The sequence below is a fragment of the Macaca thibetana genome, chromosome 12 (assembly GCF_024542745.1).
Source record: "Macaca thibetana thibetana isolate TM-01 chromosome 12, ASM2454274v1, whole genome shotgun sequence".
NCBI classification, from domain to species: domain Eukaryota; kingdom Metazoa; phylum Chordata; class Mammalia; order Primates; family Cercopithecidae; genus Macaca; species Macaca thibetana.
The window spans coordinates 36,533,523-36,552,141 of NC_065589.1; the positions used below are offsets into that span (position 1 = coordinate 36,533,523).

An 18,619-nucleotide genomic window follows, 5' to 3' on the forward strand; every position below is an offset into this window, starting at 1 on the left:
CCCCCAGGCGCCGGTGTAGACTGCCGGTGTGGACTTTTTCCCAGAGATGAGGAGTAAAAATTTGTACTTTATCGGGAGCGGGTGCACTTTTCCCCCTGGCCCCCCTTTGCTCTGCCTCCAAGATGGTAGGAAAGTTGTCGTTTCGGAGGGCAGAGGAGCAGCTCTCTGGTGTTATGTCCTCGCAGTGCCTGTAGTGGTGCTGTAGGAGGCTGCTGCCTCTTCTTGTACAGCCCCGGCAGCCCTGCCTTCTTGGCTGGAGAGTATATTCAGGGATTTCCCCTTAATAATCACCGACCCTGGGAGCACTTTTTAGTTTCCAAAATAAAAATATGATCCTCACCCCTCTTGCTTGACAGGGAAAGGCTCTCGCCGGAGCCCAGGGGGGAGCAGTAGCAGCGGCAGCCGAGCTTCCTAGTCCATTGCCAGCGCCTCTCACTCTGATCTGTCAGCCCAGCCGAGGGAACAGGGGGGAAGGAGAAAAAAAAAAGCAACTGAAAGGTAAGCAGAGGCGGCCCCAGGCCCGGCCCACATCCCCGGGCTCCCGTAGGGCGGCGGGCTGGGCCGCGCAGGCTGGGCGGGCGGCGAGCGCGCTTACGTGAGGCCGGGGATTCGCCGGCCCACGCCAGGCCCCGGGCGGAGAATGAAAGGGTGAGTGGGGCCGGCGCCCGGGTGGTGGAGGCCGGGGGCCTGAGGGCCTCCGGGGCGCCCGTTGGCGGCGACGGCGGGCGGGCAGGGGTCCAGCCGGAGCCGGAGTGGGGCGAGCGGTGCGGCCTGCGCGGGCCAGGTGGGGGTGTGCGGCGAGATGGGGGGGCGCCGGTAGGCCTCGGGCCGGTAGGCCCCACGGGGGCCGCGCCCTGCCCCCGCACCCCGGGCCTCCGCGCGCCCCCTCGAGTCCCCCGGGGCCTCCAGGTGGGACAGCGGCGCTGCGGGGCCGAATCCCGCGCCGGCCCGGAGGCTCTCCCGCGGGGCGGCAGGCCCGGGCTGCCGGGACAGGGGCGTCAGGGCCTAGGAGTGGGGAGTGGGGAATGAGCGCCCGGCCCCCCTTTCCCCCGGTCTCTCGCAGACGCCCCCCAGATTCCGGTAAGAGTTGAATTTATTTATCCCCCTCCTCCGCGCTCCGGACGGCCAGGCCGGGGCGGGGCGGGGCGGGCGGCCTGGCGGGCGTGGGGTCGGGTGGAGGGGCGGTGAGGAGTCAGGTGCAGCCGCGGCCCAGAAAGTTTCCTTTTACGTCGGAATTGGGGGCCGCTGTCTCTCCGGGGAGCCCTGGTCCTAGCGCCCGGGACCCCCCCAGGGCGTGGGGGAGCGCACTCGGCTATTTTGAAACTCTTTGCCAGTTCCTGTCCATTGAAGAAGGTACTCCGCCCCTGCACCCCTCGCCCGCGCCCCACCCAACTCCCCGCGAGCCCGTTCGGGGCTGCTAACTCCAGCCTGTTCCCCCTAGAGCCCCCCAGGTTGGGGAGAGGGCCTTCTCTTCCGGTTTGGAAAAGTTTGCAAGGGGTTTCTTAGCTTTATTAGTGACTGGGGTTTTTGGGGTGGGAAGGAGGAGGTAAACTCAGGTGGTGTTTCTGCCGGCCAGTCTTTCCCTATTGCCTTTTTTAGCCCTTACCCCACCAACTGGGGGTGTTATTTTCAGCTTGAGTACCCACCCCCTTTCATCCCGATTCCTTTGGGTCCAAAATCCCCCTTCTGGACAGCTCCGGCGGAGAGGAAGATGTAGGGAGCAGCGAGGAGACTGTCAGTGAGAGGGGCAGGATCAGGCAGGGTTTCTGGAGCAGTCCCCAGATGTAGGAGTTTCCCCTCCTTTTTGGTCACTGTCCGGTAAAACCAACACCGGAACAGATCCCAAGGGGGAGACGTGGTTGTCAGATGGCTTGGAAGCCTCCGGGATTGGGAGGAGGGAGAGGAAGTGGGCAGGGCAGCTCCCGAAACAAGGTCTACAGTTTAAGGATCAGTAGTTCATTTATTCTGATAATCACTATTTAGATTTATGTGACATTCTTATATTCGACCTAGAAATAGAATAATGGAGATTTTAAGGAAACCTAAACTTGTTATTGCCATAACTCCGAAGGGTCTGTGGAAGAGCCCTCGGAACCTCGGAAAACTACTTTGGTTTTGGGGGGGGTTGTGTGTATGTATAACATTTAAACGGAAAAAAATATAAAATATATATGTGTATGTATATATTTTATATGCATATATATACACATACATATTTTCACACACACACACGTATGTTTTCTGTTTAAATTGATTCAATTTTAGCTCTATTTTGGTGCCCTGAGCTCTGAACGTTAAAAGTAATAAACATAAATTTTCAAATGTCAATTTTCCGCTTTTCAGGGACAGGATGTTTCCCGTGGCTATGCTTACCTCCTTGTTGTTGTTGAGTGTTGAAATTGAAATGTTAATGAACCCTTCCACCCCCCACTGCCAGCCCCCATTGTGGGCGTGTTTGGAGAGGTTATTTTGCATCGTTTAATTGTTGGCTTTTTCCTTTTTTTTTTTTTTTTTGGGTGAGCTTAGGGCAGAGTGTTGTGTTTGTGTGCGGTGTCCTGCTTGGTAGCAGGCTGGAGTTTGCTGGCAGGAGATGTCCCACATTCTGCCCGCTCAGTACCCCCAGCACTGTTAGTGAAAAGCTGCCACTTGCAGGGCAATGGGTAACCCACGACTTTCAGTGCTGACTTCTGTGAGGCTTCGAAGTGAGACTCATGTGATTCTTCTAGGTGTGTGCCTTTCGTTTCCTTTGGTCTGCCTGAGATCAAATTCTTTTTCTCCACAATGGTAGATATCCGGTCATTTAGCATTGAGCTTAAGAAAATCTTGATATTTGAGATTGTATGGATCTGATACAAAAATGCAAATTACATTTAATGGTTGTTTTAAGTTTGTTGATTAATTGAAATTGCTTATTGACTTGGACATTTTCATAAACATGTGTGCCAAAAATCGTTACTTCTATTATAGTTTGTCCTTATTTTTAGAGCATATACTGAATGGAAAAAAATCATTCTTAGTCGTTTTTCTTGGGACATTTTAAGGTTTGAAAAAAATTATTGCCTCATTATTTGGTATTCAAAGGTGTATTGTTGATTTCACATTCCTAAGCTTTCCAAAACTATATATGTACAAATACCAAAAAAGTTTTGTACTTTTTCCCACCCTATCTCAAACATGTATTAATTTCCTAACCTGATTTCCTAATGGGCTACTTTATTTCCTGAAGGAATGACAGGTTTGATACTTTTAAAAGTTACATTCCATTTGAAATTAATAAAAGATTTTCAGGTCAAATACTGAATTAACTTTAAATTACTAAGGGAATATGCTTGTTTACTATTAAATGTTAGTTTAAAAAGTAAATGGTTAGTATAATTACAAGTCTGAAATAATCAAGTTTTCTTTCCTCTGGAAGATTTTTAGGAGAAAATTTGTATACCCCATTCTGACGTTTTCTCAGCCAATTATGTTGCTACTGTTTTTAGAGAAATAAAAAATTTTAGTTTAGAAGGAATTAAACATTTCTGAGAGCACCCAAAATTGACATTTCAAAAAAATGCTAAACTATTTGTTCATACCTGAGATGTTCTTTGAGGGTTAGCAGCTCTCACTCTCCAGGTTTGGTACGGTGGTTATGGCTAATGAAAAGTCATTTATATTTGATTACAGTTAGAACAATATTCTCAGACAATTCTCTTCCCCCCTCCCCCACACCCGGTAACTGGTAAAACAATGGTTGAATAGGTGAGACTGGGTTGGAGGCAGCAAATTGTCCCCAATGCTAAGTCAGTTTAACTTATACATGCAGCTCTGTGCTAGGCAAAACAAACAGCAGCAGAGTCTCCTCACTCCTTCAAGCAAGAGTTTGTCCCAGAGGTCCTGACTGTAAAGGCTGATTTTTGACAATGCTCCTGGCTAGTTTGAGATACTGAGGAAATACTCAATTTAAAACCTTAAGCCTCACTCTGTTCCCTCCTTGCACGTAAGGTGACAGACTACTTGGTTCTCATCCTTTCACAGAATGTGATTTAAGATGAGTTTTTAGGCTGGGCGCGATGGCTCACGCTTGTAATCCCAGCACTTTATGGCTCACGCCTGTAATCCCAGCACTTTGGGAGGCTGAGGCGGTCGGGAGTTCGAGACCAGCCTGACCAACATGGAGAAACCCCGTCTTTACCAAAAATACAAAATTAAAATTAGCTGGGTGTGGTGGCGTATGCCTGTAACCCCAGCTACGCGGGAGGCTGAGGCAGGAGAATCGCTTGGACCTGGGAGGCGGAGGTTGCAGTGAGCCGAGATTGCACCATTGCACTCCAGCCTGGGCAACAAGAGCGAAACTCCGTCTCAAAAAAAAAAAAAAAAAAAAAAAAAAAGACGAGTTTTTGGTGAAATTTTATTTGTAGCATGACATCCTACAGTGACACCTTTAGACTGGGCTTTTTGAGTTCTGATCCCAGTCCTTCCGCTGGGCAATTTACTTAATCTTTGGTTTCTTTAACTGAAAATGGGAATAAAATTCTTCGATATAAGGGTTAGATGAGATAGCCATGTGTTTGGCCCATAATAGTATTAATTAAATGTTAATTCCACTAGCCCACTTTTCTTTCTTTCTTTCTTTTTTTTGAGTCAGGGGCTCACTGTGTTGTCCAGCCTGGAGTACAGTGGCATGATTACAGCTCACTGCAGCCTCAACCTCCTGGGCTCCAGTGATCCTCCTCAAGTGTGCCTGTAGTCAGCAAGGACTACAGGTGTGTGCCACCATACAAGGCTAATTTTTGTATTTTTGGTAGAGACGGGGTTTCCCCATGTTGCCCAGGCTGGTCTCAAACTCCTGGATGCAAGGGATCTGCCCGCCTCAGTCTCCCTAGGTGGATCATGACAATTACTTAATCTGATTAAGTCTCAGTTTTCTTCATCTGTAAAAGGGGATAATAATAGTACCTACTTCATAGGGTTGCTGTGAAGACTCAATGAGGAATTGAACGTAAAGCCTTTAGAATGGTTCCTGGAGCATAACCTTTATATTTTCTTGGTGCATAACTTTTTCTGGTACATAACTTTTTTTTTTTTTTTAAAGATTTTTAATATTCTTGATGTGAATTTTTAATGAGTTCTTGCCTCAGTATATATTAATAATACTAATAAGTATTTGAGTACAGAAAGAATATAATTACTTTAATAGGGCAAATAAATCTATTTTTGCCAGTAAAAAATTGTGCAGTATGTTCAGTTTCAGCGGCTTCATGTTAGTGTAGTCTCTGCTGTTTGAATTTGGAACTGGCCAATATAAAGGTATGGTAAGTACACCAAGGGCAAAGGAGCTTAAGGTGGGTTTGCTTCACTCTTTGTTCCCCTCTTTCAGGTTTTGAAGTGTTCTTGTGAGTCCCCACGAACCATAGTGTTGCGTGGTTTTGAAGGCACTGAGCAGTTTGTGGCCTTGATAGGCTCACTTTAGAGTCCTGGGCATGTTTACGTGACTTGATTGGTAGGAGCAGCTGCTGGTTCATTCATTTAACAGATTAGCTTCTTTGTTGTAGCTCTGAGCTTTGCAATACAAAGACACATTCTCTGCCCTTGAGGAGTTTTTAGTCTATTGGAGAAGAAAAATAAGCTGACATTTACAATGTCAATGTGAATGTTAAGTGATAGCTTAGCCTGGAGGAATATTCTTCTATTCTGGCCTAAAGGGCAGGCTAGGTTTTAAAGTGAGGGCTTTACAGGGGAAGTTTCTGTCCTAAGCGAATGGGAGGAGTTAGGCATTCCAGAAGGTGTGACCTGTAAGTAGGAATCACAGTTTAGGGACAAAAGACTATCCTGTGTTGCAAATTATGGTTCTGTTACCGCCCTGGAGTTGGAGGAGGAGGGGAATAAATAGTGAGAGGGAAAGGTCAGTCTGGCTAGGACCTAACGAGTTTCTGTGTTAGGGTAAGGAGTTTGGATTTCTTTTATGTTACAGGCACACCCTGAAAGCCTTTGGCCACATAAATTACTTGAGATTTAGAGGATTTGAGTTGTACAGAGTAGGAAAAAGGAGAACAAGACTGTAATTAGACTAGTGAAGCAGCTCCTGACAAGAGATTTGAAGAGGGTTTGAACTAAGGTGGTGGCAATGGCAATTAAGAGGAGGAGGTGGCAGAGGCAGGTTAAGGAGGTAAGGCGATCTCAGGTGGACTGGATGTAAAGATGGGACTCATCCTCACAGATGGCAGCTGAAATGGCAGAAGGAGATAAATTTGGGCTAGTCAGTGGTTCTTAGTCTTAGACACTTCTCCAGAAAAATCCACATATGCAGTTGTATACATTTGGTTTGAAACCTGGGGTAGGCTTGTTACCATGGCTCACAACTGTAGTCCCAGCACTTTGGGAGGCCAAGGTGGGCAGATCACTTGAGTTCAGGAGTTTGAGACCAGCCTGGGCAACATGGTGAAACCCTGTCTCTACAAAAAATACAAAAATTAGCCAGGTGTGGTAGTGCATTTTTGTAGTCCCAGCTACTCAGGAGGCTGAGGTGAGAGGATCACTTGAACTCAGGAGGTCAAGGTTGCAGTGAACCTTGATCACACCACTGCGCTTCAGCCTGGGCGGCAAAGGGAGAACTTGTCTCAAAAAAAAAAAAAAAAAAAAAAAAAAAAGATAAGCCTATAGAAATGTTTTGTTTGACCTACCCTTTTTGTGATGGTCTCTGATTTTTCATCAGTGCCTTTTCATATATGAGGAAACAGATTTATAAAATAACTTAGGGTTACATGTCTTTTTCTTTTCTTTTTTGAAACAAAGTCTTACTCTGTCGCCCAGCCTAGAGTGCAGTGGTGCGATTGGCTCACTGCAATCTCTGCTTCCCAGATTCAAGCAGTTCTCTGCCCCAGCCTCCCGAGTAGCTGGGATTACAGGAGCCCACCACTGCACCTGGTAATTTTTGTGTTTTTAGTAGAGACAGGGTTTCACCATCTTGGCCAGGCTTGTCTTGAACTCCTGACCTCATGATCCACCTGCCTTGGCCTCCCAAAGTGCTGGGATTACAGGTGTGAGTCACCATGCCCGGCTGCCTCAGCCTCCTGAGTAACTGGGACTATAGGCACGTGCCACCACGCCGGCTAATTTTTGTATTTTTAGTAGAGACAGGGTTTCACCATGTTGGCCGGGCTGGTCTTGAACTCCTGACCTCAGGTGATTCACCTGCCTTGGGCTCCCAAAGTGTTGGGATTACAGGCCTGAGCTGCTGTGCCCGGCCCTCTCTTTTTTTAAAAACACGAAAGAGCTGGAAGTTCTGGGTCTACCTTTTTTATTTTTTTAAACTTTGCAACAACTTGCTGGAAATAATTTGAGCAAAGTTTGCCAAAGAATGCCCCTGGCCTACTCTTCCAGCCCATGTAGGCATTTCATCTTGCACCCCTGTAAAGTAAGATTAAATGAACTTTGGAGTATACTGGCATGGAAGCAAGGGGGCCAAGAGAAAAGAACCCACTGACTGGTCAGAAAGGAGAGATTTTCAAGAAAGAGAAAGTGGTCAGCAGTGTCAGATGCCGCAGAGAGGTCCAGTTAGCTGAAGACGGAAAAGTGTATGTGGAATTCAGTAACAAAGAGGCCATTAGTTTCAGATTTTTAGAACAAAAGAACTTTGAGGAGTAGAGCTACAACTTAGTTTTTCTTCTTTCCTCTTGTCCTGTAATGCAGGGTTTCTGTAACAACAGAGAGTGACTGTGACATGGATAAGAACTCAGAAAGCATTTGTTGTGAAGGATTATTAACTGAACTAATAAATACTGTACCCAGATCAGTCAAACGGTGCTCATTCTGCTAGTGTTTTCCATCCCAAGAACATTAGTATTTAAGTGCTCTATAGAATGTAGGAAATATTTTTGATATTAGATTTTTAATGAGGATTATAGGAAACTATTCAGAAAACCACTAACAGCTAGAGAATGTGTTTTAGTCCTACAGATTCTAGATCAAAATGATAACACAAATAAACCACTACTTAACTGCTTCTAACGGTAGTTTTTTTTTTTTTGAGACGGAGTCTCTCTCTGTTGCCCAGGTTGCCCAGGCTGGAGTGCAGTGGCGCGATCTTGGCTCACTGCAAGCTCCGCCTCCCGGGTTCACACCATTCTCCTGCCTTAGCCTCCCGAGTAGCTGGGACTACAGGTGCCTGCCACCACGCCCAGCTAATTTTATTTTATTTTTGTATTTTTAGTAGAGACGGGGTTTCACCGTGTTAAACAGGATGGTCTCGATCTCCTGACCTCGTGATCCACCCGCCTTGGCCTCCCAAAGGGCTGGGATTACAGGCGCGAGCCACCGCGCCCGGCTTCTAATGGTAGTTAATATTAAGTGATTACTATATGCTGGGGTTACAGTTCATGAAATACCTAATTTAATTATCCTAAGCAACTCAATGAGGTACATACAATTACAATCTTCCCTTTACAGATGAGAAGACTGAAGCCTAAATAACTTGCCCAAGGTCTTATACTTAGTAATTAGCAGAACCAGATTTGAGCCCCCTCTCTGATACCTGGCAGAGCCAATGAGTGATCTCTTTTGCTGCATAAACTATCCTTACCTTTCTAATAGAGCAGGGAAGGACCTAGTGTAAAATTCATTGAAATTCCTAATGCAAACTTATTTGTACAGTGCTGTCTCTGAGTACAGTGTATGGCACATACTAGACATTCAATAAGCATTATTTTAAAATATTCTGGTTTGAACTTGATTATAATGAATGTTGTTTATATTTTTGAGTGATAAGCAGTTTTCTCACTGCTTCTTTCTCTTCCAGTTACATCAGTTGATAGATTTTCATCATTCCTCAGTCTGATTCTACTATTTTTTACATTTATAATATAGATGTTAGGTTCTTAAAATCAATATAGTCATCTGTTTAGTATCTCATTACATTTTTATGCTTCATCAAGTTGAATTAAAACTCATTTAAAAAAGATATAACATGGAAAAATGTTTTTAAGAGTTTATGATACTCTAAATATGATTTTAACAGGATCCACTCTTTCTGGGATAAGTAAATATTCTTTTCATTTGCATTAAGTATATTAGAAAACAAACATTCTGATAATTTAGTAGGCTGATGTTAGTTTTATTTATTTTATTTTGTTTATTGTAAAGACAAGGGTTTCACTACATTGCCCAGGCTGGTGTTGAACTCCTGGGCTCAAGTAATCCTTCTGCTGTGGCCTCCCAACATTCTGGTATTACGGTGAGAGCCACTGTGCCCAGTCTCACACTAGGGTTTTTTGTTTTTTTTGTTTTTTTGTTTTTTTTGGTATGGAGTCTCACTCTGTCGCCCAGGCTGGAGTGCAGTGGTGCGATCTTGGCTCACCGCAACCTCCACCTCCCGAGTACAAGCAGTTCTCCTGTCTCAGCCTCTGGAGTACCTGGATTACAAGCATGCACCACCACTCCCAGCTAATATTTGTATTTTGTAGAGACTGGGTTTCACCATGTTGGCCAGGCTGGTCTCGAACTCCTGACCTCAAGTGATCTGCTCGCTTCAGCTTCCCAAGGTGCTGAGATTACAGGTATGAGCCACTGCACCTGGCATCTCACGCCAGTTTAAAAAAAATTATAAGGTATGGACTGGGCACGATGGCTCATGCCTGTAATTCCAGCACTTTGGGAGGCCAGGGTGGGTGGATCACTTGAGGTCAGGAGTTTGAGAACACCCTGGCCAACATGTTGAAACCCCTCGTGTCTACTAAAAATACAAAAATTAGCCGGGCGTGGTGGCACATGTCTGTAATTCCAGCCACTTGGGAGGCTGAGGCAGGAGAATCACTTGAAAAAGGGCAACAGAGGTTGCAGTGAGCCGGGATTGTGCCACTGCACTCCAGCATGGGCAACAGAGTGAGATTTTGTCTCTCAAAAAAAAAAAAAAAATTATAAGGTATTTCGTAGATCTAGGCTCTTTAAAAGTGGTAGGATATGAAATTACAGATGGCAATTAGAGAAAAATAGTGTGGCAGTGAAATGAACATGTTTCTGAACTAGGAGAAGCAAAAGAACAGCAATGACATAGATTCCACATGGAGGTGATAAAGTGGTAGTCCCAAAGAGAATAATGTTCATATTTTTGTCAAATTGTTTTGTGGTTGTCATTGGAAGACTGAAAGGGCTGCTGGCTGCTTTTGTTAAAAGTGTATCTTCCTTACTTTTCTACTTGATAATGTCTTATTCCTCTGTATTTGTAAGAAGTAAGAAGCTATGGAAATGAATTGTTCAATTTTCCTATTAAACTCGGTGTATAATATCAAAGAGGATTAAAAAAAGTTTTTTTTTTTGAGACGGAGTTTTGCTCTTGTTGCCCAGGCTAGAGTGCAGTGGCGCGATCTCAGCTCACAGCAACCTCTGCCTCCTGGGTTTAAGCGATTCTCCTGCCTCAGCCTCCCAAGTAGCTGGGATTACAGGCACGTGCCACCTCGCCCGGATAATTTCGTAGTTTTAGTAGAGACAGGGTTTCTCCATGTTGGTCAGGTTGGTCTTGAACTCCTGACCTCAGTTGATCCTCCCACCTCAGTCTCCCAGAGTGCTGAGATTACAGGCGTGAGGCACCGTGCCTAGCCCCAAGGCGGATTTTTATTAAACCTAAACCTAATCATATTTCCTACTGTTTTTTTTTTTTTTTTTGAGACAAAGTTTCGCTCTGTGGCCCAGGTTGGAGTGCAACGGCGTGGTCTCAGCTCACTGCAACCTCCGCCTCCCGGGTTCAAGCGATTCTCCTACCTCAGCCTCCCTAGTAGCTGGGATTACACCCACCATCATGCCCGGCTAATTTTTTTATGTTTGTAGAGATGGGGTTTCACCACGTTGGTTGGTCTTGAACTCCTGACCTCAGATGACCCGCCTGTCTTGGCCTCCCAAAGTGTTGGGATAACAGGAATGAGCCTCCGTGCCCAGCTGTTTCCTACTTTTGAATTCTAGTATATGGATATTTATGCTGTTGAAATATTTCTTCTGTGAGACTTGAATATTTTCTATTCTCAGTAATGGTTATTTCCATTTTTTGGTAATAACAGTGTATATTCTGCTGCTGCTCTACAGTGCTTAATTACCTGCATTTTCTCCTTTAAGGGAGCATAGGTCTGTTTATATGCTAAGCAAGTTGTCTCCACCGCTGAGGATGATATTTGCTAGAATTGTTAATAAATTTAGTTTGGGCCGGGCGCGGTGGCTCAAGCCTGTAATCTCAGCACTTTGGGAGGCCGAGACGGGCGGATCACGAGGTCAGGAGATCGAGACCATCCTGGGTAACACAGTGAAACCCCGTCTCTACTAAAAATACAAAAACTTAGCCGGGCGAGGTGGCGGGCGCCTGTAGTCCCAGCTACTCGGGAGGCTGAGGCAGGAGAATGGCGTGAACCCGGGAGGCGGAGCTTGCAGTGAGCTGAGATCCGGCCACTGCACTCCAGCCTGGGTGACAGAGCGAGACTCCGTCTCAAAAAAAAAAATAAATAAAAATAAAAAAATAAAAAAATAAATTTAGTTTGGCTAAGGTTTTTTTTCTTCCCTTTTAAAGTGATATTCATCATGTATTAAAAAGTAGAGCTTGGCTGGACGTGGTGGTTTACGCCTGTAATCCCAGCAGTTTGGGAGGCTGAGGCAGGAGGCTCACTGAGACCAGGAGTTTGAGACCGGCTGGGCAACATAGTGAGACACCCCCCTTTTCTAAAAACAAAAACAAAAAAAGATAGTTGCTTAGTTTTAGCCTTTTGGTTGCATGAATTAGGAAATGTGATAGGCTGAGCGTAGTGGTTTAGGCCTATAATCCCAGCACTTTGGGAGGCTGATGCTGGTGAATGGCTTGAGCCTAGAGGTTTGAGACCATCCTGGGCAACATGGTGAAACCCCATATCTACTAAAGATATGAAAAATTAGCTGGGCATGGTGGCATATTCCTGTGGCCCCAGCTCCCTGGGAGGTTGAGGTGGAAGGATCACTTGAGCCAGGGAGGTCAAGGCTTCAGTAAGGCGTAATCACACCACTGCACTCCGGCCTGGGTGGCAGAGCAAGACCCTTTCTCAGAAAAAAAGAAGGAAAGGAAAGAAAGAAAGAAAATGCGATAATATTTATATATCAGGGTCTAAAAGACATTTGATTAAGATTACATGGGCTTTATGTATTGTGTGTTTCCATTCTTATTTATATCTTGCACTGAATGCCAAAGAGTGAAAGTTATGTGAACATCATCTTTAGTAAAATCAGGGTAAAAAATGCCAGCTGTGGAAGGCTAGGGGTAAAGAGGGAAAAATATGTAGGATTTTTTTCTGAGAACTGCCTTAGTGCGTTTGTCATAACTTCTTTATTTAAAAAGGAGAAGTTTATTAACGTAGAGAAGACCAGATATTCATCGGTTTCCAGTTTACAGAACAGTGATTTTGATACTACAGTAATACTCAATTAGAAGAAATTTAGGCTGGTTGTGGTGGCTCATGCCTGTAATCCCAGCACTTTGGGAGGTGAAGCAGGAGGATCACTGGAGGCTAGGAGTTCGAGACCAGCCTGGGCAATGTAGTGAGACTCCATGTCTAAAATAAATTAAAAAGTTAGTTGGGCACAGTGATGCATGCCTTTAGTCCCAGCTACTTGGGAGGCTAAGGTAAAAGGATCACTTGAGCCCAGGAGCTTGAGGTTGCAGTTAGCTATGATTGTGCCACTGTACACTCTAGGCTTGACAAGAGAGCAAGACTCTGTCTCTTAAAAAAGAAAAAAAAAGAAAGAAGAAAGTTAGATTTCAAAATCATTACAAATTATTATTAATGTATTTGTTGTAAAAAAATTCTATAGTAAGTATGCTTTATGGTTTTGATATTATTGTGGAATATTTTACTATTCAAAATTTTAAAAGATATTTGTGGTTAATGATAGCAAATACTGACATCTCTATTCTTCCTTCTCCAAACCAACTTTAAAAATAGAGAGAATTAGAAACAGAAACTAAACTGAAGCTTTGACAATTACGGTAACCTTGTAACCAAAATATATGAATTATGGCCAGGCACGGTGGCTCATGCCTGTAATCCTAGCACTTTGGGAGGCCGAACTGGATGGATCATCTGAGGATAGGAGTTCGAGACCAGCCTGGCCAACATGGCGAAATCCCGTCTCTACTAAGAATACAAAAAAATTAGCCAGGCGTGGTGGTGGGCACCTATAATCCCAGCTACTCAGGAGGCTGAGGCAGGAGAATGGCTTGAACCAGGGGGTGGAGGTTGCAGTGAGCCGAGATCAAACCATTGCACTCCAGCCTGGGTGACAGAGCGAGACTCTGTCTCAAAAAAAAAACAACAAAAACTCCCTCAAAAAACCCAAAATATATGAATTAGTACTATTAAGTGCAGTGAAAACTGAACCAGGGCAAGAGAAGATGCCAAGACAGGATGATTTCCTCTATAGACCCAGGCAAAGTAAAGGAAGAAACTTTCTCCCAAGAAAGTAACACACCCCGAGGACAAAACCAGTAATCCCCGTGCAAGGATGGCAAAGTTGGATCTGTATGTTGGGCTCCCTGTGTGGCAGGAGGGGTTGGGCTGAGTTACAAACCGTGCAGTCCTACCAGTTTTGTAGGAAGTTCAGAGTGGAGGAGAAACTGGCAGCAAGCAGCCTTTCAGCTGCTGATCTTGGTCATGTGAAGAGAAATAAAGCCTAAATTATCACCCCACCCCCAAATCTATGCCATGTGGGCTCCTGTGAGTTAGGGAACATAGTCCAGCATGGAGTCAAGCCTCAAGGGAAAGTGAAAAAATAGTTCCTATGGTGGAAGGTGGGGGTGAGACATAGCTCCTCTGAAACTAGAGTTTAAAAATGAGCTATAAAAGCTCAAGAAATAAAAGACAACAGAAGGATATAAGAGTGAGCTGTTGGAATCAGGGTACAAAATAAGAGAAAAGTAACATTGCAGAAACATTCAAAGCAGCAAATATCAACTGTAGCTGGGGGTGACGGAGGCAAGCTTGAGAAATTTGAGCAACCCAAAATGGAACAAATAAAAATGAAGAAAGACTAGAGAGAGTGATAGATAGGGAATACAGTAAATCTAGCATGCCAATAATTGATACCCCTGAGGCTGTCGGCAGAATAAATCAAGCAGAAAGCAATGTCAACACATTAAGGAAGAGTTTCCCACAAGAAAAGAAGATTTGAAGGCAGATGTGGTAACATACACCTGTAGTCCCAGCTACAGTGGAGGATCGCTTGAGCCCAGGAGTTCAATCCAGCTTGGATATTATAGTGAGACCTCATCTCTTTTTAAAAAAAAAAAAAAAAAAAAAGGCGTGGTGGCTCATGCCTGTAATCCCAGCACTTTGGGAGGCCGAGGCGGGCAGATCACCTGAGGTTACGAGTTCGAGACCAGCCTGACCAATATGATGAAACCCCATCTCTACTAAAAATACTAAAATTACCCGGGCATGGTGGCATGCGCCTGTAATCCCAGCTACTCAGGAGGCTGAAGCTGGAGAATCGCTTGAATCCAGGAGATGGAGGTTGCAGTGAGCCAAGATCGCGCCATTGCGCTCCAGCCTGGGCAACAAGAGTGAAACTCTATCTCAAAAAGAAAAATATTTAAAATTTTAGAACAGTGTCTAGTCTTTAAATAGACTTTTACTGTTAGGTCAAAATGCAAAAAAAAAAAAAAAAAAAAAAAAAAAAAAGAAAGAAAAAAAATCAAATCCCCTAGAAAATCAAGAGACTGGCCTCAGGCTTTTTGAACATGAAACAATATATACAAAGTCAGTAGATTAAAAAATGTACAACCCAAGAATTTTATGTCCAGACAAGCTGTTAAGTATAACACCAATTGACATCTTTTGTTTTCTTTTCTTTTTTTGAGACAGGGTCTCATTCTGTTGCCCAGGCTGGAGTGCGGTGGTGCAGTTTTGGCGCACTGTAGCCTCGACCTCTCAGGCCCAAGCAATCCTTTCGTCTCAGCCTCCCAAGTAACTAGGACTACAGGCATGTGCCACCACACCCAGCTAATTTTTGTTTTGTTTTGTTTTTAACAGAGGTGGTGTTTTCCCCATGTTGGCCAGGCTGGTCTTGAACTCCTGACCTCAAGTGATCCACCCACCTCACCTCGGCCTCCCAAAGCGCTGGGATTACAGGCGTGAGCCTCTGCACCTGGCCTAATTTTTGTATTCTTTATAGAAATAGGGTTTCGCACTGTTACCCAGGCTGGCTTTGAACTCCTGAGCTCAAGCAGTCTACATGCCTCAGCCTCCCAAGGTGCTGGGATTATAGGCGTGCACCACCATACCCGGCCAACATGTATTTTCAAATGGAAAAATCATGGCTTATAGTTTCCACAAATCAGCTCTTGGCAGGGAAAGAAAAGAGAGGAGACTGTGTTATAAACTATTAAATCAAGAAGTGAATGGAAGACTAAGTTAAAAAAATTATTTTGCATTGAATAAATTTAAATGTAGAACTAAGAACAACAACAGGAAAAAGCCTTGAGAGTTAGGGCTGCGTAGGTCGTTGCAAGTCTGGAAATTTTTCTCAGTATTTATAACATGGGATCAATTGCAGTAATGCTGATAAGTATACTAATTTTCTTAGTGTGGAGTAAAAAAGTGTTGTCTAAAGGAGATAGACTGTAATTCTTCTAAGAAAACAGACTACAGTTGACCCTTGAACAACTTGAGAGTAGAGGTACCAACCCCACATGTTGAAAATCCACATTATAACTTTTTTTTTTTTTTGAGATGGAGTCTCGCTCTCATTGTGCAGGTTGAAGTGCAGTGGCTCACTGCAAACTCCACCTCCCAGGTTCAAGCAATTCTCCTTCTTCAGCCTCCCGAGTAGCTGGGATTACAGGCGCCTGCCACCATGCCCGGCTAATTTTTGTATTTTTAGTAGAGATGGGGTTTCACCATGTTGGCCAGCTGGTCTTGAACTCCTGACCCCAGGTGATCCACTCGTCTCGGCCTCCCAAAGTGCTAGAATTAGTGTGGTCATGAGCCACCACACACGACCATATTAGAACTTTTGACTACCCAAGAACTTAACTGATAGCCTACTGTTAACTAGGAGCCTTCCTGAAAACATAAACAGATTAACACATATTTTGTATAGGTATTATAATATTACAAACAGCTACAGAAAAGAAAATGTTATTAAGAAAACCATAAGGAAAATATATTTAGTATTAATTGGAAGTGGATCATCATAAAAGTCTTCACATTAGATGGAGGAAAAAGAGAAGGGTTGGTCTTACTGTCAGGGTAGCAGAGGAGAAAAAAAATCCACGTATAAGTAGAACTACACAGTTAAAACCTTTGTACTGAATATAGTGAAATGTATAAAGGCTAAAGGCAATACAAAATATAATAGGATTAGGATGAAACAGGTCATAAATATAAAATTATAAATTGGATAAACTCATTTATTAAAAGAAAATGACTTGGACCAGGCAGGGTGACTCACTCCTGTAATCCCAGCACTTTGGGAGGCCCAGGCAGGGGGATCACTTGAGACCAGGAGTTCAGGACCAGCCTAGGCAACATGGTGAAAGCTCGCCTCTACAAAAACTACAGAAAATTAGCCATGTGTAATGGTATGTACCTGTAGTCCCAGCTACCCAGTAGACTGAGGTAGGATTGCTTAAGCCCTGGAGGTTGAGGCTGCAGTGAGTGGTGATCGTGCCACTACACTCCAGCCTGGGTGACAAGAGTGAGACACTGTCGGCCTCAAAAAGAAAAGAAAAGAAAAAAAATTGCTCAAAAGTAAAATGATTCAGATTGGGCAAAAAGTCAAACCCAACAAGAGTTGCATCTAAAAGGGATCAGCAAATAACATGTTAGTAAATAGTTTATCTTTGTGGCCATATGATATCTGTTGCAACTACTAAATTTTACCACTATAGCACAGAAGCAGCCATGGACAGTATGTAAATGAATGAGCATGGCTGTGTTCCAATAAAACTTTACTTACAAAAACAGACAGTGGGCCACATTTGTCCTGTAAGAAATAGTTTAGTTTGCTGACATGTGATCTAAAACATAATGTGGCTAGGCACAGTGGCTCATGCCTGTAATCCCAGCACTTTGGAAGGCCAAAGCGGAAGGATATCTTGAGTGCAGGAGTTTGAGACCAGCCTGGGCAGCATAGCAAGACCCAGACTCTACAAAAAATTTAAAAAATTAGCCAGATATGGTGGCACGCACTTGTAGTACTGGCTACTTGAGAGGCTGAGGCAGGAGGATCTCTTGAGCCCAGAAGTTTGAGGTTGCAGTGAGCTATGATCATGCCACTGCAATCCAGCCTGGCAACAAAGTGAGACCCTGTCCTCAAAATAAAAAATAAATAAAAATAAAACACAACACAGTGCCTCAAAAGTTGAGAACAAAAGTACGGGCAAAGACTCAGTTGACAAATTCAAACCAAAAAAGCAATAGTTCAAATATTTGTGTCAGACAAGGTTGAATTCATCACAAAATGCATCAGTTGAGTTGCATTTGTTGTTGTTGTTTTGAAACAGGGTTTCCCTCTATTGCCCAGGCTGGAGTGCAGTGGCACCATCTCGGCATACTGCAACTTCATATCCTTCTATCCCTACCCTCAGATTTCTTTCTATGATTTGTAAAATCCTCTCATACCTACAGACATGTAGATTCCTCTTTTTTCTTGAAGTTCTTATAGGTTTCTTTGAACTAATTTGTGAAAGATACATGTGTGTTTGGCTTGTGGGTGAGTAGAGCAAAGATGGTGAAAAATGAAAAATGGCATGGATTTACTTTGAAATATTTCCTGTCCCAAACATCCAGGGCAGCTAAATTTAAATGTTTATGTTTTATAATTTTCAAATTTAAAAAATTTTAATGGACACAAAATAATTGTACATATTCGTGGGGTATATAGTGATGTTTTGATTCATATAATGTATAGTGATCAGCAGGGTAATTAGAATATCTGTCATCTCAAACATCATTGTTTTGTGTATTGGGAACATTCAATATCCTCCTTCTAGCTATTCAAAACTATGTAATAATTATGGTTAACTAGAGCCATCCTACAGTGCTAGAGAACATTAGGGCTTATTCCTCCCATCTAGCCATAATTTTGTATCCTTTAACAAATCTCTTCCTATTCTCTTCTTTCCCCTACCTTTCCCAGTCTTTATCTTGTAGTCTGTGTTCTACTTTTTACTTCTTTTTTTTTTTTTTTGGAGACAGTTGCACTCTGTTGCCCAGGCTGGAGTGCAGTGGCGCCAACTCAGCACACTGCAACCTCCACCTCCTGGGTTCAAGCGACTCTCCTTAGCCTCCCCAGTAGCTGGGATTACAGGCGCCCGCCACCACACCTGGCTACTTTTTGTATTTTAGTAGAGACAGTATTTCACCATGTTGGCCAGGCTGGTCTTGAACTCCTAAGCTCAAATGATCCACCTGCCTTGGCCTCCAAAATGCTGGGATTACAGGCATAAGCCACCACGCCCGGCCTGCTTTTTACTTCTAGGAGATCAACTTTTTTAAGTGACTATATAAGTGAAAACATGTGTGTTTAATTTTCCATACGTCATTTATTTCACTTAAGATAATGTCTTCTAGTTCTATCCATATTGCTGTGAACAAGAGAATTTTTTCTTTTTTTTTTTTGGCGGGAATGGAGT

The 18,619-nt window shown here is 43.8% G+C and overlaps 2 protein-coding genes across 10 annotated transcripts in view; one reads left to right on the top strand and one right to left on the bottom strand.

Annotated features, from left to right (window-relative positions):
* EEF1B2 (eukaryotic translation elongation factor 1 beta 2) overlaps positions 1–18,619 on the bottom strand; it is a 954,602-nt gene that overhangs the window by 68,684 nt on the left and 867,299 nt on the right. The gene's annotated exons all lie outside the window — the stretch shown is intronic.
* INO80D (INO80 complex subunit D) overlaps positions 357–18,619 on the top strand; it is a 93,905-nt gene continuing 75,642 nt past the window's right edge. Inside the window, exon 1 of one of the 3 annotated variants that reach the window (XM_050750813.1) lies at positions 357–498. Coding sequence is in view for 1 of the 3 variants with exons in the window: in XM_050750809.1 (XP_050606766.1) it covers positions 1,026–1,080 (55 nt within the window). In the remaining 2 variants the exon portion in view is untranslated. Of the gene's footprint in view, positions 499–932; positions 1,081–1,158; positions 1,354–18,619 lie in introns of those variants that run through there. The other 2 variants (XM_050750809.1, XM_050750812.1) reach the window with 2 other exon arrangements.